The sequence below is a fragment of the Abrus precatorius genome, unplaced genomic scaffold (genome assembly GCF_003935025.1).
Source record: "Abrus precatorius isolate BTA unplaced genomic scaffold, Abrus_2018 Scaffold9, whole genome shotgun sequence".
In the NCBI taxonomy this organism is placed as follows: domain Eukaryota; kingdom Viridiplantae; phylum Streptophyta; class Magnoliopsida; order Fabales; family Fabaceae; genus Abrus; species Abrus precatorius.
The window spans coordinates 32,345,734-32,370,593 of NW_020874439.1; the positions used below are offsets into that span (position 1 = coordinate 32,345,734).

At 34.0% G+C, this 24,860-nt stretch overlaps 5 protein-coding genes across 9 annotated transcripts; 3 read left to right on the forward strand and 2 right to left on the reverse strand.

Moving 5' to 3' along the window:
* The first annotated feature begins 193 nt into the window (after window positions 1-193).
* On the forward strand, window positions 194-1,075 carry LOC113850357 (NDR1/HIN1-like protein 6). Its single transcript, XM_027480877.1, has one exon. The coding sequence runs from the start codon at window positions 194-196 to the stop codon at window positions 929-931; it is 738 nt and encodes a 245-aa protein (XP_027336678.1). The 3' UTR covers window positions 932-1,075.
* A 1,011-nt stretch (window positions 1,076-2,086) lies between these two features.
* LOC113850356 (protein ROOT PRIMORDIUM DEFECTIVE 1) lies at window positions 2,087-4,563 on the forward strand. 3 transcript variants are annotated; one of them, XM_027480875.1, is made up of 3 exons: window positions 2,087-3,612; window positions 3,852-4,179; window positions 4,277-4,563. In XM_027480875.1, the coding sequence occupies exon 1, from the start codon at window positions 2,338-2,340 to the stop codon at window positions 3,586-3,588; it is 1,251 nt and encodes a 416-aa protein (XP_027336676.1). In that variant the 5' UTR covers window positions 2,087-2,337; the 3' UTR covers window positions 3,589-3,612; window positions 3,852-4,179; window positions 4,277-4,563. The 3 variants fall into 3 exon arrangements, with proteins under 3 accessions (XP_027336676.1, XP_027336677.1, XP_027336674.1); XM_027480876.1 differs by having other exon boundaries at window positions 3,883-4,179; window positions 4,277-4,532; XM_027480873.1 differs by having other exon boundaries at window positions 2,123-4,179; window positions 4,277-4,533.
* A 1,138-nt stretch (window positions 4,564-5,701) lies between these two features.
* LOC113851248 lies at window positions 5,702-6,169 on the reverse strand. The gene is made up of 2 exons (XM_027481717.1): window positions 6,001-6,169; window positions 5,702-5,916 (listed from the first exon to the last, which is right to left on the reverse strand). The coding sequence occupies exons 1-2, from the start codon at window positions 6,167-6,169 to the stop codon at window positions 5,702-5,704; spliced, it is 384 nt and encodes a 127-aa protein (XP_027337518.1).
* Window positions 6,170-7,448: 1,279 nt separating this feature from the next.
* On the forward strand, window positions 7,449-17,515 carry LOC113850353 (lysine-specific demethylase JMJ25-like). 3 transcript variants are annotated; one of them, XM_027480867.1, is made up of 11 exons: window positions 7,449-8,187; window positions 8,981-9,080; window positions 9,177-9,318; window positions 9,778-9,841; window positions 9,934-10,675; window positions 11,422-11,751; window positions 14,255-15,196; window positions 15,551-15,623; window positions 15,709-15,794; window positions 15,979-16,098; window positions 16,853-17,515. In XM_027480867.1, the coding sequence occupies exons 1-11, from the start codon at window positions 7,559-7,561 to the stop codon at window positions 16,916-16,918; spliced, it is 3,294 nt and encodes a 1,097-aa protein (XP_027336668.1). In that variant the 5' UTR covers window positions 7,449-7,558; the 3' UTR covers window positions 16,919-17,515. The 3 variants fall into 3 exon arrangements, 2 of the variants coding, with proteins under 2 accessions (XP_027336668.1, XP_027336669.1); XM_027480868.1 differs by having other exon boundaries at window positions 7,477-8,187; window positions 9,793-9,841; window positions 16,853-17,225; XR_003502194.1 differs by lacking the exon at window positions 15,551-15,623 and having other exon boundaries at window positions 7,477-8,187; window positions 16,853-17,068.
* Window positions 17,516-18,261: 746 nt separating this feature from the next.
* On the reverse strand, window positions 18,262-23,792 carry LOC113850354 (probable metal-nicotianamine transporter YSL7). Its single transcript, XM_027480869.1, has 7 exons — window positions 23,766-23,792; window positions 23,397-23,703; window positions 21,121-21,284; window positions 20,786-20,883; window positions 20,554-20,688; window positions 20,062-20,251; window positions 18,262-19,362 (listed from the first exon to the last, which is right to left on the reverse strand). Exons 2-7 carry the CDS (start codon window positions 23,629-23,631, stop codon window positions 18,262-18,264), a joined length of 1,923 nt encoding a protein of 640 aa, XP_027336670.1. The 5' UTR covers window positions 23,632-23,703; window positions 23,766-23,792.
* Window positions 23,793-24,860: the final 1,068 nt, after the last annotated feature.

A 24,860-nucleotide genomic window follows, 5' to 3' on the forward strand; every position in this document is an offset into this window, starting at 1 on the left:
TGTTCCCACACCCTCTTGCTACATCCTATTGATCCATCCACCTATATATTAGTCATACATAGCAAACCAAAAAATAAAAGGAGAAAAAGGAGTAGGAATCTATAATCAAGAGCTGTGTCTACCATATATAAACATTGATCATATATAATATATGGTATATTAATTTCTTCTTGCTTTTGTGATATAAAAAACTATGGCAGATCATCAAAGAATTCATCCTGTTCATGATGTGGAGGCACCACATAGACCTTTGGTGCCAGGAAATGTTGCAAAATCTGATAAAGGTTATGATCCACCTCTTCCTCAACGTGTCTTTCCTGTGACGCATTCAAAGCCACCAAAGAAAAGAAGCTGTTGCTGCAGGTTCTTGTGTTGGACACTAAGCATGTTGTTGATTCTTATAATTGCTCTTGCCATCACAATTGGAATACTATTCCTTGTGTTTAGGCCAAAGCTTCCAAAATACTCAGTGGATCAACTTAGTATAAGCCAGTTCAATGTTTCTGAGAACAATAGTCTTTATGCTACCTTCAATGTGACTATTACTGCAAGAAATCCAAACAAGAAAATTGGAATATTCTATGATGGTGGAAGCCACATAAGTGCTTGGTATAGGAACACACAATTGTGTGAAGGGTCTTTGCCAAAATTCTACCAAGGTCATAGGAACACCACTGTGCTTAATCTTCCTTTGACTGGTCAAACACAGGATGCAACGGGGCTTGAAAATGAACTGCAGCAGCAATTGCAACAAACAAATAGTATACCCCTCAATCTTAAGGTGGATCAACCTGTGAGGGTTAAGCTTGGTAAGTTGAAGCTCTTCAAAGTCAAGTTCAGGGTTAGGTGCAGGCTTGTGGTGGATAGTCTTGGTGCTAATAATGATATTAGAATTGCTAGTAGTAAGTGTAAGTTCAGGCTTAGGCTGTGAATTATTTAGTGCATACATTTATTAGTGTTAATTAGTAGAATTATATGTCATTGTTATATTACTATTTGTTTCAATTCTATGATTTCTGTCTGATTGAGATTTTTCATAAGGGATGGAGGATTAGATGTGGGTTTTCCTCTCCATCAGCACTTTGAGATACAGTTCTTGTACTTTGATTCTAATTTTTCAGCCATTATTTCTTACTCACACGTTAGCATATAATATTGTATATCTTTTATGGTTTAAGACCAATTATTGTTGGTTTTTTCTGCATTATATAACATAAAACATAACATCCAGCTATGTTTGGACGATGTATTAAACTTGTCAAAAGCTATATTTTATTTAGGGCCAAAAGAAGAAGAAAATATGATGGAATTATAAGACAAATGGTAAGATTTTATCTAAAATATATATTTTTTAAAACAAATCCACTTGTACTGACATAAATAAAAAATAACTTTTAAATCACAATGATATTCAGTTACTTAAATTAAAAAGGCAGTAGTTATTACAACTTTAATTATAAGTTAATATAAAAAGATATGTTTACTAAAGATAAAAAGAATTAAAAATATAATTTTTTATCGTTTTATTTATTCCAAACAATAAAGTTAAGACTTTATTTGGCTTCATCATAAAATATTTGAATCGTAAGTTTATTTCATTTTCTATTCTACTGCATTTTATTTTATTGTATTTATCTCTAAAGTGCTTCCTTCACAGTAATGACAGAATACATAGTAAAAAAAATCAAATGTTGAGCTGATTTTGTTTGCCTCGGACATAATTAAAATTAAATTTTCTGTGATAATTTTTTTAAAAGAAAATGGACTGTTAGGTTACGAATGGAGGATCTGCCGGATCAAATAGTGTAAAAAGAAAAAGAAAAAGAAATTAACGACGATGATTCGTGATATATATGTTTAAATTTTCAAAATAAAATTTTAAATTATATATTTTTATATATAAAAATTCTTATATGAGGGCTAATATTACTGTATCATAAATGTTTTCAATATAAAAGAAATTTTCTTTTGCAGAAGACGCATATAATATGAATAAAAAGATAAAAAGAAAATATAAAATATAATATCAGTATTATAATTAAAAAAAAAGTTATATATAAATAGTTACATAATTTTATTCCATGTCAGAATGTGATTACACAGCAAGTGTTGGCTCCTGTTGAAGCCAATTCTGCAGAAATCACAAACAGTATCTTCAGCGCAGAAGGGTCGTTACCCAACACTCTCCGATAACAAAGCTGGGAACTTTGCATCACAACCTTCATCTCCTCACCGGGGAAAACTGTGTTAGTCGAAGTAATCCCTCCATTTATAGTTTTCTGCATTAAGAATATTTTGTTTGTTCTGCTGATAATTGACTCTCAAGTGTTCGACGAAATGTCCAACCGAATTTGCATCAAAAAGGGGTTGTTGACACTAACGGGTACCCACACTGTGACCAAACTCGAGCACCCACTTTGTGTTTCCACGTGTGTTCGATCAAAAACAACGTCTTCTCAGTATGTAGCATCAAGATTTCGCGACCCTACATTTGAGAAACTCATGGACAATTACAAGAACCTTGTCAAAGTCATTTCCATTCAAGACCTCATTCTTGCAAACCCAAACAACCCATCAGTCTCCATTGAATTCCTCTCCAAGCTCTCCCAGAAGCTTCACCTTAACCGCGGTGCCACTGCCTTCCTCCGCAAGTTTCCTCGCATCTTCCACATTTACTATGAGCCTTCCAAGTTGAAGCCTTTTTGCAGGTTAACTGATGCTGCTCTTGATGTTTCGCGTCAGGAATCGGAGGCCATTAATGCTTCTTTGCCTGTTGTTGTTGAAAGGCTTGTTAGGATATTGTCAATGTCTGCATCCAAAATGGTGCCTCTTAGAGCAATTTTTAAGGTTTGGAAGGAACTTGGCCTGCCTGATGATTTTGAGGACTCAGTTATATCTGCAAATTCTAGTGTTTTTCAGCTGTGTGATGCGCATGAACCGAATACTCATTTGTTGAAGCTGGTTGATGGTGTTCCAAGCAATGGTTTTAGGGCGATTGTTGAGGATTGGAGGGTTGTTGAGTGCTGCAAGGAGGATTGCAGTGTTGATAGGATGGAAATGCGGTTCAGTTTCAAACATGGGCATCCTCCGGGGATGAGGCTGACCAAGAATTTCAGGGCCAAGGTGAAGGAATGGCAGAGGTTGCCATATGTGGGGCCGTATGAGGTGGTGGGTGAGGGGAAAAAGTCTAAGGCTGGAATGATGGCTATGGAGAAGCGAGCGGTGTCTATTGTTCATGAGTTCCTAAGTTTGACAGTGGAGAAGATGGTGGAGGTTGAGAAGATCAGCCAATTTAGAAAATGGTTTGGAATTGATTTGAATATAAGGGATCTGTTCTTGGATCACCCAGGGATCTTCTATTTGTCAACTAAGGGTAAAAAGCATACCGTTTTCTTGAGGGAAGCTTACGAACGGGGGTGTTTAATCGAACCAAATCCTGTCTATGAGGCAAGGAGGAGGCTACTTGATCTTGTTGTCTTAGGGCGTAGGGGTCTGCCTGCTGTTAATTCGAAGTTGCTGGATAGAAGCAGTTGCAATGAGGTTGGGCAAGAGGACAACCAGCAAAAACATGGCTTGTTACCATCTTGACTAAAGCATTACAGCTTTGTTGAGGTGCTTTGTATGCCTAGAGTTTTTTATTTTCTTGTGTGTTGCTTCTGGCATACATGTACCTATAAATGGAAAAATAACAACTTTGATTCTAACTTGGGTAATTGCTATACAATTCTGCATAGACAAGTTTGATATATATGAAGATGTCCTAATTAATGGGAAGCTCTCTTCTGTGCTAGAAAAGCTAGATGGATTTATTTCTCTGTATAAATTAACTCCATCATGTTACTTTGTTTCAGCTTGATTTGACAACATTTTGTGAAACTGTAGCTTATGACACTGAAGAGGATCGATGATTTGGCAATAGTCCAAGCAAGGCGAGCATTAGTAAACAAGAATGGGAACTGGCTTTCAAGATTGCAAAACATTAAGTTATCTTTCCAATTTGAGATTTACCAGCAGGTCAATCGTGAGTTCATTAGCTTTTCTGGTTTCATTGATATCTGCAGAATTTATGCCCTTGAGGAGAGTGGTAAACTAGTTGAAGTGACTGTTGAGGACACGGATTTTACTGTTTGTGCTCATCATCTCTTTGGCTGGAAGTTTATATTTCTCATTGATGTTAAGGTGCGTTATTAACTTGCAATTCAAATCTAGATGTCTAATTGTAATATTTAATTTATACATATAATAATGTTTTTTGCTGTGCCGTTGTAACTTTCAGCGAGAGAGGCATGTAAGGAACAGCAACATCGCTAGCATTCTGGCCTAATACAGTTGTTCAAGTTTTGCTGATATACTTAGTTCACAGATGAAGTTTCGTTTGTTTGCATTTTGGTGTAATTGACTTCTTGGTAAATCAGAGAAACTTACGGAATCGAAGTATAAATTTTTTTTTATCCTTTTAAGTAGTTAAAGTCAGAAGTCCGAACTTGGATTCTAATTTTCATGTTTCAATAAGAAGTGCTATCAGATTTGTGGTAATGAAAGTTGAACAAATGTTGCTGAGACCTGGAGATGTGCAACACATTTTGAAATTACATGTTGCAGTGACCAACATCTATGAGCTTAGTTTTAGACATCCTAAATAGAAATATATCTCATCAGAATTGAAGTGTCAATCTTTTGGTAACAAATATGGTATTTCATACTAGTAATTTGAAAAAATGACTTTTATTCCACCCCCATAGAATATGATGTAGAGCGGTGCCCTCTTAAGTGCAATTGGGGTCACCATATCATGGTTGAGAACAAAATCATTTTATTTTGGATGTTGGAGAATTTCCCACGTAGATGCAGCCAGAAGTGTGCAAAATTTAATCCCTGTGCACACTATACATGTGCAATTATTGTAAAACATAATGCAATATGTTTTGACAAGCAAATACTATAATCATAGATCCGTTTATTTTGAAGTTAAATAAAATTAATTTTTAATTGTTAAATATAATTAATATATATGCTTAAATTTAAATTAATACGAATCATGAAAAGGTATGCTTTTTATTAAAAATATGTGACAGTGCCAAAACAAGCAGGGTTATAGAATGGATTTGGCTTTCATGCAGTAGAAGTGATGCATTTGGTGTAGTTAGTAACTTAGAACCGTTCGATGAAGATCAGAGGGCCTAGGTTTTAATTTCATTAATCGGACTTAAAATGTAAACTCAGAATGTGAACCGTCCAATGTTCATGCAACGGTTCCAATTTGTCAAATGCACCATTTTCTGACTGTTGTAAATTCACTTCTCATTTGAATACGTTATTAGAGGCCAACTTTTACCATTCCAATTCTAAGGTTCAAGTTGGTCTAGCCAAAAAGAGTTACAAAAAAAGAAAGTTGTGCCTGCTTTTCTTTTCCATAAGCGTATTACAACACAGATATGGACCCATTGTTATGCACGGTTGCAGTGGACCTTTGCCGCGGGGGACTAGAGAAAATTGACAGCTTTGTTGCTTGGCAAAAAGCCAAAAAGAGCTACAAGAATCTTTTGAACCATTTTATGCTAATACCATTGCTTGGCTATGCTATGAACCGTACGTTACAACTTAATAGCACCAAAATGCTGTCAATCAATCACAAAAAATAGAGCACCATGTCACAGTAACAACCCATACTTTGCATGTATGTGATATTCATATCCATATTTCAGGATGGAGATAGTAAAGATGTTTTCAAATGTCGTATTTTTTTAAGACAAGTTTGTGCTCTCTCGAGAACCAAATCCACCCTATCTCTCCTCTTGCTCTTCCTGCTTGACATTACAACACCCTTTGGAGATTCAAGCTCAGAACTTTCATCAATCTTCCCCTTCATTACAACTCTGTCTGCTAAGGCAAGATTCAAACCATAATTGGTGGACTCTGCAATCACAAATGAATAATGATAAAACATCTCAAATCCACACCTCTTAACACAACAAAATAAAAGAAGAAAAAGAAAAAGACCTTCTGTATCACAGAAAGCGAGGAAAGTGGTGCAGTGGTTGTTTTCTTGAAGCATTTGAGATTCCTGGTGTTGAAGAATGAAGGACCTGAGTTGTTGCTTTAGAAACTCATGTTGATTGGGATATTTGGTTTCAAGCATCTTCAACTCTTCCATTGCACGCTCTACCATCACTTGATATCTGTGACTCTACCGTTACCTTGAAGCACTGATAAAATATGGACCGAAAGGCATGAAGTGATGGAAGTGGCAACAAAAGGCAGAAAAACAGGCAAACCAATACCAAACCATCATCATTGGGTACTGCCATTGGATTTTTGGAATTTGGAAAGTTATGTCGACTTCTGTTGGGGTTTCCGAGGTTACTTATTTATTTATTGACATATTTGGTCGAGAATTTAATAGTTTTATCAGTGCCAAAAAGGACTAGACACTAATAAGTATAGAGAAGTCTTGTGCAACATTAACCAAAATTTATTAATATTTTTTTCATGATTTTTAATATAATATTTAGAAAAAAAATTAGATAACAATCTCTTTATTCTATTTTGAATGTTATTTAGTATTGATGCATGTATTTTAAGAAAAAAGATTAATTTTAATCAGTTATTGTGATAAAATAAATTAATTTATTAAAATGATTTTATCAAAAGTGCTAAAGTTATTAAAACACTTAATTGATAATAGTTAATTTACAAAATTTGTCCTTAATAAATATTAACATTATCAAAAAGTAATTAATTTTTTTTCATGTTTTAAATAATAAATAATTTGAGACAAGTAAAAATATATTTAAATAACATATAATATAAGAAATTTTTTATTCATAAAATATATTGTTTATCAAACTTAATAAAAATACGACATATCATAAATTTATATTATATTTGAAAATATCATTTAATAAATTGAGTAAATGCAAGTCAATTAAAAATAAAAAATGTATTTTATTAAAAAAACGTAATGTAAGAAAATTTTGCTTACAATATTATTTTTTTAAAGTTGACGTGTACGTAAATTAAGAAAAAAATTAATTAATAATTTAAAAGCATTAATCAAGAAATGAAAAGTAAAAAAATTTATTTAAAAACATAAAAAATACACACTTTGATATTTTTTTTAATAGATGTTAACATAAATTTTAAAAAAATTATTATTTCTTAACTAGTCAGTCAGAAATTTTAAAAATATATTAATAAAATAATATATTACTATTACTTAACCAAAACATCCTTACTTAATTTTTTTAAATTAATTGTTGATGCAATTATTAAACAAAGATATGACTGAAAAACTATATTTTGATTAGTAGTTTTATTTTTATATTATTTTAATGTTTTTTTTTCAAAAAACCGGGATTTTAAGATCACAATAATTTTGAAGAAAAAAGTTGATAATTTTAAAACGAAGGGAATATTCTTAAATACCAAAAGAAAATATTAAACTATTTATAAATGTTTTGTCGAATCAAATTTTGCAAAGGGGAATAGTGCGACCCTGTGTCTGGCATTTATCAATTCCAAACAGGCAAACACAAAAAGAGAAACGCAGAAGTGAGTGATGCGTGGAAGGGAAGGAGAGAACAAACCTCCGAGAATTACTCCGCCGAACGACCTCCGATGCCGGCGGAGCGACGGCAAGTCATGGCGGTGCTACCACTGGAGGATTCACGGCCAGAGCTACTGCGAGGAACATTACCTTTCATACAGAGCTCGGTCCTTTCACGTTAACTACCATGAACAAAGGAAACCTAAAGCTTCTTCTTCTTCTTCTTCCGCTTCCGTGCAAAGTGACAATGAGAAGAAGAAGAAGAAGAAGAAGAATATTTCGAAGAGGCTTCGAGAACAAGACGAAGCGAGTGTTCAGGAGAAAAACAGAAGCAAGAAGAAGATGAAACTTAAAGCGGAACAAGAATCACCGAGGGAGGAACTGGACAGGAAATCCAGAAGCAGAGAGAAGATTAGGAGATTGCTTCTTCAGTTGGATGAAGATTTCGATACCGAAGATGATGAAAAACCAGCCACAACAACGAGGACCAAGTCTTCTTCCTCCAAATCCAACGATGCAAAGCTAAGTGTCTCTCTCTCTCAGTCTCAGATGTGTCATCAGTGTCAGAAGAGTGATAGGACCGTTGTTCGATGCCGGAAATGCAGCGCCAAACGATTCTGCGTTCCTTGCATTCGGAGATGGTATCGCTGCAAACTTATTACGTTCTTAAACTTTGTTTGTCTTTGTTTCTTCGTGTTTTCGTATCTGCTGCTGCTTGAAAACTTGAAATTAAACGGCGTTTGGTGTTTGAACGACGCATGATGTATCATTTCAATGGAAATTCTGAAATATGGTATCGGTAGTAGAATGAATGTTTGCTTCTATGGTTTACAATGTTTTCCTCCAATGTGTGCTCTGTTTTAAACCACTGAACTTTGAACAGTGTCCGTGTGAACTAATTTTAGCAACTGGAAGTGAGGCTTTTATGTTGTCTTGTATTTTTTTGGTTTGAGACTGACCATTGGTATCTGTAAGCCACGTTGGATCCTGAATAATACAAGGCGTCTTGTATTTTATGTCATCTCGTATAACTTCATTGTGGTATGATTTTGGGCAACAATTTGTAGTTAAAGCAAAATGAAAAAGAAAACTGAACATAGTAGAGGCAGTGGGGCTTTTATTACAGCTAAGATGTCAATTTAGTATATGTTTGGATTCATATATTTTTTTTTTTTGGCCAAATCTAAGTTTATCCAAACATTCTCCTTAGTAGCCTACGAGTTTGAAAAGTGTGAATCATCTTCTTCAACGAGTATCCAGATACTCTGTTAAACAGCTAGAATTTGTGGGTTGGCTTTTTCTGAGGTAGCGTGTCTGCAAGTTTCTGGAAGTTCAAGTGTGTGTTGATTTTTCCAATATGAGTATATAAATCTAGTTTTTTATTTCTCATTGAAAATTTCTGACTGAAAATTTTGACTTGTTTAATTAATGTAGGTATCCGCTAATGTCTGAGGAGGAAATAGCAGAATCTTGTCCATATTGTCAAGGCAATTGTAACTGCAAGGCATGTTTACGTAGAAAAGATGCAATTGCGGTTAGTACTTGCTGAATGGATATGCTGTTTCTCCATTTCACTTTTTCTCTTATGTGAGCAACAAGTATAGTGTGATTGACTGACTATGTACTTTAGGATTCTCAAGATTTAGGGATGCCTCAAAATATAGATGAAAAGATTCGACATTTGAAGCATTTGGTGAGAGCATTATATCCTTTCCTAGAACAATTCAATCATGAACAGCAGTTAGAATTGGAGATGGAAGCAAAAACTAAAGGTATGTAATGATTATGTAGGTTGTAGCTTCAACCCAACAAAAAACAGCATGCTGATGTGATGTAAACCTGTGCTTAAAAGAGTGTGTTTTTTTCTATTTGATGATGCCTGAAATATTGATCATGTGATTTTATTACAGCAAGAATGGCATCAGTTTCTATTAATAATTAAAGACTGGTCATATTATGATCAATGTTAGCCATTGTTGTCATATGGGAGGTTCTGGATAGTGTGGTATTTTTATTATTCGTTGCATCTTAAGTACAATTTTACTCTGGTCTTATAACTCCAAATCTCTTGTTCTTTGGGTAGCCAAACTTATTTGTAGAGACTGGGGAGTTAGACTGTGTACATGCACACACATATTTTGTAGTTTTTTAATTGAATCTACAGAAGTGTAGTTGATTGTTATCTTACATGCAAGTTCATTATCCCTGTTAATTTGTTGCTTTAATGGCAGGGTTATTGCTTTCAGATGTAGAAGTAAACCAAATTGTTTGTTCCAAATATGAACGTATTTATTGGTTAGTTTCCATCCAAAATCAAATGATTTTATTTTAAGTGAATTGCTGTGTTTTTACCTTCTTGTCACCTGCTCAATGCTTATCATGTGCAGCAACAATTGCAAAACCTCTATAGTTGATTTTCATAAGAGCTGCCCAAACTGTTCGTATGATCTTTGCCTTGCTTGTTGCCGGGAAATTCGTGGTAATATCTGCCAAGAGGAAATAGTTGAGCAATGTATTGATGTTTCCAATGCTCATTCGGATAGTGGAGAACCTTTACACCAGCACTCATGCAAGAAAGAATCATCAGGCATTTGTCATGAATCAAGCTCTAAGAATTCTATGAGACCAAAAAATGTGTGGAGGGCAATAAAAAATGGTGCCATCCCTTGTCCACCAACGGATAATGGTGGTTGTGGATATGAATATCTTGAGCTGAAGTGTTTATTTCCACAAAATTGGATTTCAAAGTTAAGGGAAAAGGTGAAAAGTTTAGTTGAAGTACGTGGCTTGGAAAATATGCCCACAGTTTCTACACGGTGTAATTTTTGCTTCAAATCAAGTGATGAAATTGACTCTGGCAACAGGAAGTTGCGAAAAGCTGCCTCTCGAGAAGCATCGAGTGACAACTATTTGTATTGTCCTTCAGCAAGTGATGTCAGATGTGGGGATCTGGAACATTTTCAGGGCCATTGGATTAAGGGAGAACCAGTTATTGTTAGGGATGCTCTTGAGTTAACCTCTGGCTTAAGCTGGGAGCCAATGGTAATGTGGCGTGCAATGCGTGAATTGACTAATCAGGGTTCCAAACATCTGAATGTGAAAGCAGTTGACTGCCTAGATTGGTGTGAGGTCAGTCATATTATATATTTGTAGAAATTAATTCTAAATAAGCTGTCGTCTTTTGGATTGATACTTTAATGTTTAGCCGGAGGATTGATTTTTAAATAAAAGATAAGAGATTTTAAATTGAGCTTTGTAATTGTTTACTTTGGTCTGTTTTGGAGATACACTCATAACGCATGAGGCATTTATGTAAACAACTAGGTAGAAACTGTTCATGGTCTCTGCTTTTGTTGTTTGATATGAAGGGGAATGTGAAAACTTTTATGTGCATATGCATTTCCCTTCCCCCTTTTGTGCTACTGCCTTCTAGTTTGGCTTAAGAACAATTCTTAATTTTTCTTGCTGACTTAAGAAAAAAATTTGTATCCTTTAATTTTGCTATCTTTAACAAATTCTTTTATCCCTAAAAGGATACTGTAGATTTTGGCATTTACTATTTACTTCTAGATTTAAACTGTCTCTTCCCTAAAAGTCTTTGCAGTCTTGGAAATATGAAAAGATTGTTAGCCCAGTAATTGATGGAACAGATAGATTATTTCTGAAGTTAGGTTAGTTGTCATTCTCTCCATTATGTAAATACCCAGATTTAGAAATACAAATTCCCAATATTCTATGCAAAAATATTAGTTTTTTAGAGTTTCCTACCATATCTAGTTTCTTTAAATGTTTAGTAAGCATTGTTTGCATTTGCTAATCATTATAATTTAAACTGGTAGGATGCAACCTTTATATTAAGCCTTGTCGATATACAGGTTGAAATAAATATCCATCAATTTTTCAAGGGATACTCAGATGGTCGTGCACATCGTAACTCCTGGCCTGAGATGCTCAAGCTCAAAGATTGGCCTCCGTCCAATCTATTTGAGAAGAGGTTACCACGTCATTGTATGGAGTTTATTAGTGCCTTACCATACAAAGAGTATACACATCCTCGCTCTGGTTTTCTTAACATGGCCACAAAGCTGCCAGAAAATTATTTGAAACCTGACTTGGGGCCCAAGACATACATAGCATATGGTTTTGCTGAAGAGCTTGGACGTGGAGATTCTGTGACCAAGCTTCATTGTGACATGTCAGATGCGGTATGTAAAAGTCATTTAGTAGAGCTCTGGTTAGATTTTAAATGAACCAAAAGCTGAAGTTGTGAATGCACAATTTTAATTGCATTTGTAATTCTTTTTAGCAACAAGCCTTACTTTTATAGATAGATTGGTGTTCTTAAGGTCATTGCAAGGCATGGTCGGCATTTATGTTTAAGGCTTTTGCTCAGTAGCACCATCAATTGTTTTAGTCTAACTGTAGTCATTTGGCCTTTTAAAGCTAGTTTTATAAGTATAACCATAGTGACAATTGTGAGGTCTACACACACACACACAACAGCAACAAACATTTCCTCAACAGTTGTTTAAATATATAAGTTGATGCTTGATGACAACCATGTAATAGGAACAGGATAGAAAATCAGAAATTATAGAAGTGAAAGAACCATTAAATGAAGAATCGTTAGTTTAGTAGGAGTTGTGTCATTCCTAGCTTAGAGGTGAAAATTAGAGATCATACCATATCGCGAGTTACATGATTTAAGTATGTGGCTTGGGTAAAGCATAGAACACAAGTAGGGCTGGAAGAAATGGAGGAGTGCTTTGGATGTTATCTGTGACAGAAAGGTACCAGCCAAGCTTATGGAAAAATTTTAATGCATAGCTTTAATTTAGACTTGTGATGTTGTATGGAATTGAATATTTGTTGGTATGTTGCATTGGATGAGTGGACATACTTGATGAGATAATTAGGAATAAATGTATTCAAGAGAAAGCTAGGATAAGACTCTTTGTAGAAAAGATGGTGGAAGTTCAACTTGGGTGGTCATGTGTGGAGACTTGTGGAAGCTCTCATAAGGAGAGTAGATTAAATGGAGGGTAGACCTATTGCTAGAGGTAGAGGGAGACCGAGGAATATGGTAGACAAAACCATTATAAAAGATTTAGAAATCAATAGTTTATCTACAGAAATGATTTATGATAGAGCAGCATTATGGTGTTGTTTGATCCATGTAAAAAGGGCTTAGTTGTGTTTGAAGATTCCTCTCTTTGAATAGGAGTGAACGTGATTCCTGAGTGAAGGAGGGGAGAACATGACAAATCTCTCTCCACTCCAAGATGTACAAACTCTTCCAAAATCTTCTTGCCCTTTCACCTTTCTCTCCTCCTCCTATATATGTTGTTCCTTTCCCCCAACCCAATATTTTTCGGAGGCAATGAAGGTATTTGTCAATTGTGTGCTGTGTGCCGATAGTGGGCTTGGGGGCTTATTTGTGAACTTTGGGCATGCAGGTTCTAGGTAGATTTGTAAAACAATATTGTTGAAACTTGAAAGCATTAAGGTACACCTGTTTTGCATCTAAGCTGATAATGTGAAGTGCCACCAGAGAGGTAGTTATCAGAATTGATTGAATTACTGATTTTTTGCAAGTTGTAATAGCTGCAACAAATCTTGTAATGATCAATATACATTTCCACTTTATACCTGTAATTAGAACCACTCATAATTTTCATATAGAAGAGGACTAGGAATACTGCCGGTCTGTTCATTGCCTTTTCATATTGGAAATGGCAGCACCCTTGAAGATGCATGCATTCTTCTTCATCTAAATGCACCAAAGAATGACATATATTGCAACTGCTAGAATTTTGTCTTCCTTGCTTTTGCCAAAAGCTTGAATCCAACCAACACAAACTACTCTAAAGTGGAGCTCACCCATTGCTTGTAAAAATCCCAAAAATCTTTTTGCGTAAAAAGGAGGCAGCTTTGCTATGCAGAAATAACAGAAGCACTGTTCATAAATCTTATCTTCTTTAAGAAGTATTAACCTTTATAGAATCAAGTTATCGTGAGTTCTTAAACAAATTCCTTGCTCCACTTGGGAACCATGACCAAGACATGTTCTTTGAACTAATCTTCTGTGTACTTCTCTGCCTAATAACAGTCATTGCTGCTTGGTCATCTTTTGACATATCTATTGCTATGTTTCTTCTTGTGTGTGCAAGTGAATGAATACATTCTTATGCAAACATGAAGGAAGAGGTACTGCTGCAGGCTACCCATATGCAATATTGAAAGAAGAATGGTCAATTGTGTAACTGATGGAGCTTTTTGATGTCAAACCAACTTAAGGTAGTATCATATATTCCACATTGCTACATGATGCTTGACAATTTGTTGTCTTGAATCAAAAAGCTTTCATCATCCATTTTAGTATGTTTCTGTTAAAATTATAGGGATTAGATGAAATATAGGAATCAGGAAACCTCCCCACTCCTTGAACTTTCATGTAAAAAACTAGTGGGGATTAGATGGAACATCTGAGAACAGGAGCTTGAATGATATTAATATATGAATGTGATGATATGATATGGTATGACATACATGTTATACTCCCTCACCTTGTACTTATTTCTACTAAGATTCTGGATCATTGGTCATACAGTAGTGTAGCACCACTGGTTCAAGGCTAGCATAACATTGTATTTGGTTTAATTCCAGCTTCTGCACATATTTGATTGGTTTTTTTATTTTATTTTGTAGGTAAATATCTTGACACATACAGAAGATGTGAGCTTCACTTCTAAACATCTTACCAAAATAGAGATGTTGAAACAACAATATGCTACTCAAGACCAAAGTGAACTTTTTGAGGTTTTACAGGATGATAATTCTGCGGTAAAGTGCAAATCAACACTAGAAGAAGAAAATATTTCATTGCAGGCAGTAGATGAATCAGTTATGAATGGGTCTTCCCTTATTCAAATGTCAAAAATGGAAAATGATGAGTTCTACAGAAAGCATGCAACTGCTAAACCACTAAATGATAGGATTCTTGAAAAAAACAGCGAGGCTGAGGCTTCTGAAGGAGAACCAACTTTTACACCTGGAGTAGAAGTTCTAGTACGCAATAGTGCTCTAGGGCTGCATGAGAATATTGGCATAAATTCCTCCAGTGCTGTAACTGCTAATAATGACGAGATCAGCAAGTGTGATGTTAACAAGATGGGTATTGAAGCTAAAAAGAGATGGAGCAGCCCTATGGACGTTAAGGTTGGAGATGACGAGGAAGAGTTTCTCTCTTCAGTTAGTAGGACAAGAAATGATGAATTGCAGGATGACATTATTAACAAAAAAGGAGCAAATTCAGGAATTTTACGGGAAAAGGAAACTGGTGAAATGAAAAAGTCTAAAGAAGGGAATGTAGTTATTGTGAGTGAAAATGTAGTCAAGTCACTGCATGATTTAGATATGAAATCAGAATTATATGCCATTGTGCCTACTTCAACAAATGAGGTGCTGCAGCAGGATGCAGAATGCCTTAGTCAACCAGTGGATTCTGGAAATAAGCATAGTGAACAAGACTTAGCTAAGGGAGGTGCTGTCTGGGATATTTTTCGGAGACAAGATGTGCACAAGCTTGAGGAATACCTTAGAAAGCATTGTAAGGAATTCAGGCATCTCCATTGCTCTAAAGTGGAGAAGGTAATTTTATAAGTTTTGAAAATAATGTTAGGTAAGGTTTTCATTTGAATAGTTTATTCTTGATTTTTTTCTCCCGTTAAATATATCTTTTCTTACTGTACCTTTAAAAGAAAACAAAATTCTGTTCTACTTGCTCTTGATTTGTTTAATGATTAATTGACAACATCTCATTATAATAATAATTTTTCTTGTTTAAATAAAATATATTTGAATTTATTTTTTGGGAATGATTTTGTCTTCATACTAGTCTTTCTTAATTTTGGGATTCAATTCAAATGTTAGTTTTATTTGAATATTTTCACAATTAATGGATGAATGTTGTGATTGTTATGTGATCTTTGTCTGATGGAATAGGTTTTTCACCCAATTCATGATCAAGTTTTTTATCTGACTTCTCATCATAAAAGGAAACTCAAGGAAGAATTTGGTTAGCACTTCTTCTATATTATTTTGTGGCCTTGGATAGAATTTCATGGTCCTCCTATTTATGCAATTTTGGGGCTCTGTTGCAGGCGTTGAACCTTGGACTTTTGTACAAAACCTTGGTGAGGCTGTTTTTATTCCGGCTGGGTGTCCCCATCAAGTTAGAAACTTAAAGGTGTGAGTTCTAAATTTAAATGTTCATTTATGTCTTGATGCAATTTTGTGTTGTGATTAATTTTTCTGGGCCTTTCAATCACGCCTATAAACAGTAAATTACCAGGTTGTCTGTCCTTTTCCATGTTAATTGCTTTTTGGTTGTAATGTTCACTTTAATTTTGTATTGATGTTTTTATTGGCAGTCATGCATAAAGGTTGCTTTAGATTTTGTCTCTCCTGAAAATGTCCAAGAGTGTATTCGTCTGACTGAGGAATTTCGTTCTCTTCCCCCAAGCCATAAAGCAAATGAAGATAAACTTGGGGTATGCATTCTCCTGCCTTGTATTTTTCTAGACTTGTCTTTTCTGGTACATTTTTCTAATATGTTCTTCTTTTTTCTTTATTTTTTTAAATTTTGCTTCATGATGTTGTGACATGATTTTCTTGACATTTCATTTGTTTGTGGAATAAGAGGGTATGAATTTTCTGGGTTACTGAGGTATTTGGCTACTTAAACTATGATTATATATATAGTGTATGCCATGAGTCAACCTTGACAAAAAGATATTTATATTTGATATTGTGTATCTAGCAAGTTGTAAAATAAATAAAGCTATGTGCTTTGGGAACTGTTTCTACTACATCCTGCATTTATCGCAATTAAACGGGGCATAAGTTGTGATTTTCTTTTTGTCATGATCATTCCTGCATTGACTTTAATTACACATTCAAATATGAAAGCAACAAATGAGAATACCAGAGAATGGTCGATTACAGGCATTGATGACATTAAAAGGGGCATTGTTCACACAAATTTACTGGCAAAGGGCTGCGCAAAACTTTGTACTAGGCAGTTTTGCTACCTACTGATGAATTTAATCATTTATGAGTTTTAGGAACTCTTTTCCTTGCTTAACGTGGGCATCTCTTCACATCTATAAATCACACTAATTATCTGGGCATTCGGTGATGTTGAAATTTGAATAATTTACTTTGTGGATCCCTCTTTCTCTCTTCCATGTCATGGTAATGGCAACTGACATTGCCTTTTTCTTTCTAATTCTTTGTTTGATATAGGTGAAGAAAATGTGTCTCCATGCATTAAGCATGGCTGCAGACAATTTGGAGGAGCTCGTAGGATGAGTAGGGTAGCAATAAACATGTAATTAAGAAGCACGGGTACATAACCAGGTTGATACGTACATCATCTTGCATTTTGATACTTGGAACTTTCAACTTGTTAGTAGATGGTCCTCACGCAAAGGAATGAATGATAAGTTAATGGTGTTTTTGCCCCTAACGCGTTTCTTTTCTTTTAGAAATGAAGGCATAACTCGAGATTCTCCTTTGTGTTTATCTTTTCTATTGAAATGAATGTTTGCCATTGTAAATTATTGTAAATAAGGACTTGCTTGTTTTACAATTATACGAATTATTTTTTGCATTTTTTTAATAAAATGTACACAAACATTTTAATAAAAATGTGATTCAAGATTAAATAATGCACTTATCTCAATTACATTCAACGGTTTAAAATTATTTTTATCAAAATTATTTTTACTCGACTTTAAATCAAACCGGTACTTAAATACTTTTTGCTTTAAAATAAGACATTTGACATGTATGGTTATTTTTTAAAATAAAAAAAATAAGAAAAACTACTAAATAGAGAAATATTGTTGCAAGAAAGCAGGTACTAAAAATTTTCTCCAACTTGTTCTATTTAAGCATTATTACGGTTTAGCAAAAAAAAAAAAAAGCATTATTACGAATGCCAATCTTCATGCCTCTTGGCCATTAGATATATTTTTTTATACAAAATAAAATTCATTAGGACTGGAGAAGTAGCTTTTTTTTTCGGTCTTGAAGAGATAGCTAAAGCTAGTACTTCATTCAGCAATGAGGAATTACGGCCATGGGGCCTTCCGCTATCCAGCAAAAAGTCTCTAGTGAAAGCCAACTTAGACCAAAAGTATACCACTTTATTTGCACTTCTTGGCCATTATATATCTTAAAGATTTTGTGAAATCAATTACTATGTTTGGTAGAAAATTTTACACCGATTTCAGGGACCATCTTACGTAAACATAATATTTTTGTTGAAATAATACTTCTATTGTATATACAGATTATTCATCAAGGATGCCAAACAGCACAATTCATGAGTTAATCATCAAGAGCATATGTAAGACGAAAACACACCTGAAAGAAACTCAGAAAAAAGTGGCTTTCATGGCAGTAATTTGATTCTTTTTCTTATGTGGATCATTTCGTCCAAATATCTGTTCTATACATGTATGTATAACACTATACATTTATCTTTCTTAATTCATAAAAAGAAACAGATAAAATTGTTCCATACTCATGAATTGATATCCAAGTTTTTGCATTTTCTAAAATGTTGCCGAAATAAATGTATATATGTAAACATAATGAAATAAGCTTTGAAATTGGAAAAGAGAATCTGCACGACCAATGGGTTGACCTCAAGATCCTAAGAATGCATCGACCTTTGCATTTTGCCTGCTGGACAAAAATTTCATGCAGATGGGTGGCTTCACTCCTCCCAGAGCCAGAAATGAGCTAGGAAGCGTCCAGATTCCATCCCCACATATCAAACCAGAAGCCACAGCTGGTCCAAATGCATCAGCCTTAGCCTTGTCAACTTTCCTCCAAATAAATAATATCAAGCTCCCAATACACATATCAATGGCAAAATAACTTCCAATATAAAAGGGAATTGCCATGGCCATAGGAACAGGAATAAATTGGGACCACTTTTCTCCAACCAAATCTCGAATAAGATTGATAGCTATTGCTCCAAAAAAGAATATATAGCAAAGGGTGAGGCAGAACTTTGGCAGAGCTGAGAAGCCATCTACTCCCAGTATTGCCATATTACGATAAACAAGAGCATAAGGGGCAGGGTAAGCTGAGTCAGGAAGCCCAAGGTTGCCAAAGGCCTTGTAAAAAAGCCAGAAAACACAAGGAGATATAATGCAGCCCATGGCTGTTCCAATAATTTGGCTCACAAACATGGACCTTGGCGAAGCCAGTGTCATGTAACCTGTTTTGAAGTCCTGCATGAGATCAGATGCTGTGGAAACAATATTCATCATCACTCCACATGCAGCCAAACCAGCAAGAACTCCACCATGAGAGGCCCCTGCCCATGCACCAATTGTGAATATGGCCAATTTTCCATAGGTGGATGCAAGGGACCAATCTGTCAGTCCACACCCGTAAGCATTACAAAATGCTAGTGCTGGTGCAATAACGTATATCACAACTATATAATACCACCTTAGCTGGTGGAAAATGTGGGGAAGGGTAACGACAGAGATTATTGCAATAATAACGTAGCCAGTAATAGCAAACCAGGTCGGAATTTGGTCTTTGAGGAACATCTCGGTTCTACGCTCATCATCATATGAAATTGGTGGGATATCTGATTGTGGATCATCAGAAGCATGAACCATGTCCATGTTTTTGCGGCATTGGTCATACAAACCAATAAGAGTGCGGCCAAGAACTTTAACAAAGTTGTATAGACCATCACCAAGAATCATTGCTATGGCTATGAAAACCTGCAGTTTAAAGAATTCATTAATAAGACCAATCAACTGCAAAATGTTCCCCAATTAGTTACAATGTCATTAAGAGAACGATAGGATGATAAAATCGCTAGTAGTTAGCACATTCTGTCATATGTCGACACTAAATCTATCAATTCAGTCCAAGTTATATTGTTGTCGTTTAGGTAGGTTTCTTATTATTTGAGAGCGTTTCTAGTGTCTCCCTTACCTTCTCAATACATGTTTTATGTTCAGTCATAACTTTGTTAAAGTTAATTTCACATTGTTCATTTAAACCATAAATAACTTTTGGTGCAATAATAAACAACATCCAAATTTTCTGTCCTGCCTTTATCTTAATCTTGCTAATGCAATTTTTATGATAGGTTCTGACTAAAACCTGAAGTTATACCACAACTCTATAATAGAAAATCCCTACTTGATTATCAGTACTGAGTGAGTTCTTAGGATCTCAAAAGAAATTTCTAAATTTTGTGATCTATATCTGTAGATTCCTTGAGACACGCAGCCGGACAATGTTACAAATAGTTCACTACTTATTCGAAAGCGTACCCTGCATGAGATTATAAGATAAAAAAACTCTGAAGTAATATTGTCCATGTATATATTGTTCCAATTAACTGCAAGTTGACTGTTCAATCATAATGAATCACACCAATTGAAATTTTTAAACGTGGAAAGGCTACTTACTTTGTAACCTTGAAGGCCGTGTAAGCTGCTTGGTTTGAGCTCTGCAGAGAACCAGTCTCCCTTTCTATTATTAATGAGAGGCCACATGATACCCCAAGAAAGAATTCCACCAACCAACAGGGATACATTGATTATATATGGGCATATCATCCCAACCCCCACATAGGTAGCCGAAAAATCGAAGAAGAACCTGTTACGTAGATATATAAATGATAAAATAAAGGGAACAAAAATACATATAAAATTGCATAAAAATAAATCAATTTTAATACTTTTGATTGTTTTTTATTAAACTATAGAGGTAAATGGCATAATCCTCTGTTTCTCCTTTTGAGGAGACGAGAAAAACAAAATCATTTGCTAATCCATTCAGCTTATATTTGAGAAGTTATAGGTTTTCCCTAATTTTTATATCGAATATCCTTCATTCAAATAAGAGACTCCAGTCATTTTTCCTTTTATATTTCACTAGTAAGATAGAGAGTCACATACTGGTTTTTGTAGGCTTTGAGACCAAATGTAGGGAAGCTTGCAAATCCACAAGCATCGCCAGCAGTGAAAAACCACTGGAAGAAACCCCACAAGAAGCTAAAGGAGAAGAACTTTCCCAGTGCACGTACTTGCTTCCTAAAAACGAAAAGAATTAGAAGGAAAATGATACATCTTATTGATGTATTTATAAAGAAAAAGAAACTTGTACAATAATAACGGCTTGAATCCTCACTTTGCCAGTTTGGCACCCTCTGTTGTGTGGAAACTGTTGATAAGATGGGCTGTTGCAGTACCACTAGGATATGTTAATTTGAAGTCTACAATCATAATCTGTAACAAGGAAAGTTAAAGAAAACATAGAAGTCAAATTCAATATGCAGTAACGGATGAGCAACTTCATTCATAATAAAGCTATATGCCATGCAAACATACACTCAAATTTCAACCTTAACTAACATGTAATGGTGCTGGTTATAATTAATGAATGACAAAGGTAACTATTATGACTATTTTACCACGAATACGGTGTTCATTACTTGATGCCATTAGGTTTGTCACAGTGTGTACCTTGCGAAGTGGAACCACAGAAAAGAGGCCAAGAAAGCTAACAACAAATAGAAATCCTATCATCCATCCCAAACCCGGGTCCTTAATATCCCGTGCAGTGCTAGCTTCAGTAGATTGATTTGCAATAGATGAACTCATTCCAAATATGTAGCTACCAAAACCACCTACCCAAGCAAATCCAGGCAAAGAAGCGTCAAATACTACGAAGGTTCTTTCCATCAGAGTTGCAGTTAGCCATTAGAGCATTGACTATAATTTCAGCACAGTTTTCTTCTAAAATGAATGTGAAAACTACAAAATGTATGACATCAAACGTGACATAGACAACACAGATTCAATATGGTGAAATGATGGACAGGCTAAATTGGCAAATGTAGAACACTGAAAATCCATGTAACTCCAATACTTAAAAATAGTTTAACTTATAAGGCACTCAAAACTCCACAAAAATTTAAGGAAGTACACTTAAGTTCTGTTCTTGTTTTGTTGACGCCATTACACAGCATTCCATCAAGGGTTAAACAGTAAATTAATCATAATAATAGAGTCTTTTCTCTCAGGATAGGGATGGCTACATGCAAAGGACATCATAATGTTCATTGAATTGTGGGATTTCATGTTTTCACGTTCATCTGTCTACTGTTATTTTAATTTTAAAAAATTATGTAAAACTTTTTTATTATTAATATCATTGTAAGAGAAAAAATAATATTTTAAATAAAAATACTCATAAAATAATTATATAGGTGTGAGAATAAACATACCAATGGTAAGATAACAAGAAGAAGAAAAAAACTACAGAAACCTCTAACTCCTTGTGTGACATATCTCTTTATTTGTCTCTTTCTTTTTCGTCGTTATATTAATAGATCCTAGGTCGATTGTGTAAAATAATAATATTTTATATTTTAAAAATGCACGTGATATGATTATTATTATAATGATAGATTGTGTAAAAATGATATTTGTCGTTAGTGCAACTTCAATAATCGGTAACATATTCTATTAAGGCCAACAAGGAGAAAAATTAAAATAAATATGTTCTTAAAACAGATGTTACATAAGTTGCATAAATTATTTCTCAACAAATACTAACTAATATCCTAAAATATTAATTAAACATTTAAAATATTTTTAAGAAATATTATTAATACATTTTTATCATAATTTTTTATAAAAAATATTTTTTTATTGATAGTCTTAACTCTTAAGAAAATTGTTTATTAAAATATCTTTTTGAATTTATTAAGGATCTATTTGTATTTCCTTCGAACATAGAAATTGGATACCCCTTTTTTCCTCCCTTTCATATGCGTGGTATCAAAAGGAGTTTTATGCAAGAAAATTGTGCAAACAGAGTTTCAATTTTAAAACAAATAGGCTTTTATCAGATAATTAATGTGTACAAACAAAACATTTTAAGTCAAAGCATCACAAATAACAATTTTTAAGAATCTATTAAAAAACAATCAATAAATACTCTTAGCTTTCCCAGTTTCAAAAAAAAGATCAAGAGAAAGACAACGTCTTTTTCTACCATCCAGTTGCATCATTTTCTGTACAAACAGAGAGTATCACTTCATTTAAGAAAAATAATATAATTTTTTAATGTATATTTAACAACATATAATAAAAATGTATATATAGTTAATTTTTAGGAAAAAAATTAATCTATTCATAATACAGAATATTAAAATATTTAATTAAAAAATTAATATTTATTAATTGTTATTATGTACCTTAAATATATTAGAAAAATCGAATTTAATAATATAATTATATTTTAAGAAGAAAAAAAAACAACAGTTCAACATAATAGACATTTGAGATTCAGACATGTTATTTTAACACCTGAATAAATGTTTATACTAGACACAACATTTTTTGGGTTAAAATATTTTATAAATTTACAGTGGGACCCACCCGCAACGTGACTACTGAGGAAAACGCATGCAATGCCGAACCCAAAAGCCAGAAACCCACAACCATGAACGCCAAATAATTTTGTAATTCAAATCCAAATACACTAATTCGAATAAAATTTATGAACACAATTCATTTCTAAATTTTCAACACTGTTCTTCCAATTCCATTAAAATTACACTTCTACTTTAGTATGTTATCAAACCAACTGTTATGTTAATAACACTCTTCGCTGATTACTCTTTTCATTTTAAATTTTAACTATTTCTCTTTAAATTTTAACAAATAAAAAAATTGCAAAACGTGAATTAGATCGGAAAGAATATTCCGATGTTTATATACAGAGAGGTTACCACTGAATGCAATGCCACTGGAGGCGACGACGCAGGTTTGAATGACGGTGTTCTCTTGGCGCGTGAACGGTTGCTTGAGCCAACCCGATTTGCTTAGAAGCTTAGTCCACGTCTTCACGAAGAAGAACCCTAACAACCCCGCCGATATATTCAACGACGGTATAATCCCCGTTGTTAGATTAAGCTTCATGACGATGAACGTGAACAACACCGCCAACACGAAACTCACCACCATCGCTCTGAACGTGACTTGTGCCTGCCACCTTGGCACGACCTTCCCCTCAAACGTCTTCTCCACGGACGGCTCCTCATTGCCGCCGAGTTCTACATCACCGTCGTTTCGCAAAGCCATTCTGTGTTGTTACTCGCTCTCTCTTCCTTTTCACTCTCCTTTTCTTTTTCTGTATTTCTAACAAAAATATTTTGACTTTTTCTTTTTTTCTTTTTTTCTTTTTAAAATTAATAAATATGTGTTTGGTTGAAATCCAGGGTCATTTTTCTCTTAGGATTGACGACATCTTTGAATCTCTCTCTTCAGCTTATCTTTGCTGTTATCATGCCAACAAAAGCTCAGTTGATTCGTTTGTGTGTGTGTGGTCATGATTTTAGTTTAAACAAAGACATAGTCAATAATTATTATTATTATTATTAATTAATTAATTAATTGATTATGTCCTGTTTTCTTAATTTGTTTGAAAAAGAGTTCTGGATATTACTAAAATGCTTTGAGATAATGATAACGAAGGTTTTCAACTTTTTTTGAAAAACACACGAGGCTTTCTCAAAATTATCCAAGTAACTAACTATACAAATAAATTCTTTTGGCCTCGAACATGATTTGGGAAGTGAGTAAATAGATTATGAATAATTTTACTTAATTTTATTCAAATTTTGGTGTCTTTTAAGAAGCTTTAAAAAATGATAAAATTGATTTTGTTTGCGTCAAATATACTACACTTACAGTTTACGTTAATGTATTATTTTTTAATTTGAAATGGTAAATAATGAGTTGTTTATTTGACTAAGTTTATATTTAATCTATAATTCTTTATCATTTTCATTGTAACTTATGTAATTTGTTTAAAACGTAGATAATTAGTTTTTTTACTAATATTACTCCTAATTATATCTTACTACTTTATTAAAGTTTCTGTTTACTTTTTGGTTTAACTACCAAAACTTTTGAAATTTCTTTCTTTTAGTAATAGTGTATTAAACATTTTAGTATCATTTAACATGTATTTTCTCTCATATAACTATAACATGAGGTGAGGCTATAGTCTTATATAAGTTATCATATAAAAAATCTCTTGTCTTATATACCATGACTCCACATTTTAGTATCAAAGAAAATCACTTCATCAATATTGAAAGATTTAGCTCCATAGATCTTGAGGTAATTCTCAAATTCTTTTGATACTCAAGTTGAGTGTGAGTGTGATTTGTTTAAGGTTAAGAGTCGTG

Bases quoted from the DNA above. Each gene is read 5' to 3' on its own strand.
- LOC113850353 (XM_027480867.1), top strand. From the start codon at position 7,559: ATGCGTGGAAGGGAAGGAGAGAACAAACCTCCGAGAATTACTCCGCCG. The intron at 11,752-14,254 runs GTATGTAAAAGT...TTTATTTTGTAG, and splicing joins ATTGTGACATGTCAGATGCG to GTAAATATCTTGACACATAC. The intron at 15,624-15,708 runs GTTAGCACTTCT...GCTCTGTTGCAG, and splicing joins GAAACTCAAGGAAGAATTTG to GCGTTGAACCTTGGACTTTT.
- LOC113850354 (XM_027480869.1), bottom strand. From the start codon at position 23,631: ATGGTGGTGAGTTTCGTGTTGGCGGTGTTGTTCACGTTCATCGTCATG. The intron at 21,285-23,396 runs GTAACCTCTCTG...TTGCTTGGGTAG, and splicing joins CAGTGGCATTGCATTCAGTG to GTGGTTTTGGTAGCTACATA. The intron at 19,363-20,061 runs GTAAGTAGCCTT...TTTAAACTGCAG, and splicing joins ACGGCCTTCAAGGTTACAAA to GTTTTCATAGCCATAGCAAT.
- LOC113850356 (XM_027480875.1), top strand. From the start codon at position 2,338: ATGTCCAACCGAATTTGCATCAAAAAGGGGTTGTTGACACTAACGGGT.
- LOC113851248 (XM_027481717.1), bottom strand. From the start codon at position 6,169: ATGGTAGAGCGTGCAATGGAAGAGTTGAAGATGCTTGAAACCAAATAT. The intron at 5,917-6,000 runs GTCTTTTTCTTT...TTGTGATTGCAG, and splicing joins CGCTTTCTGTGATACAGAAG to AGTCCACCAATTATGGTTTG.
- LOC113850357 (XM_027480877.1), top strand. From the start codon at position 194: ATGGCAGATCATCAAAGAATTCATCCTGTTCATGATGTGGAGGCACCA.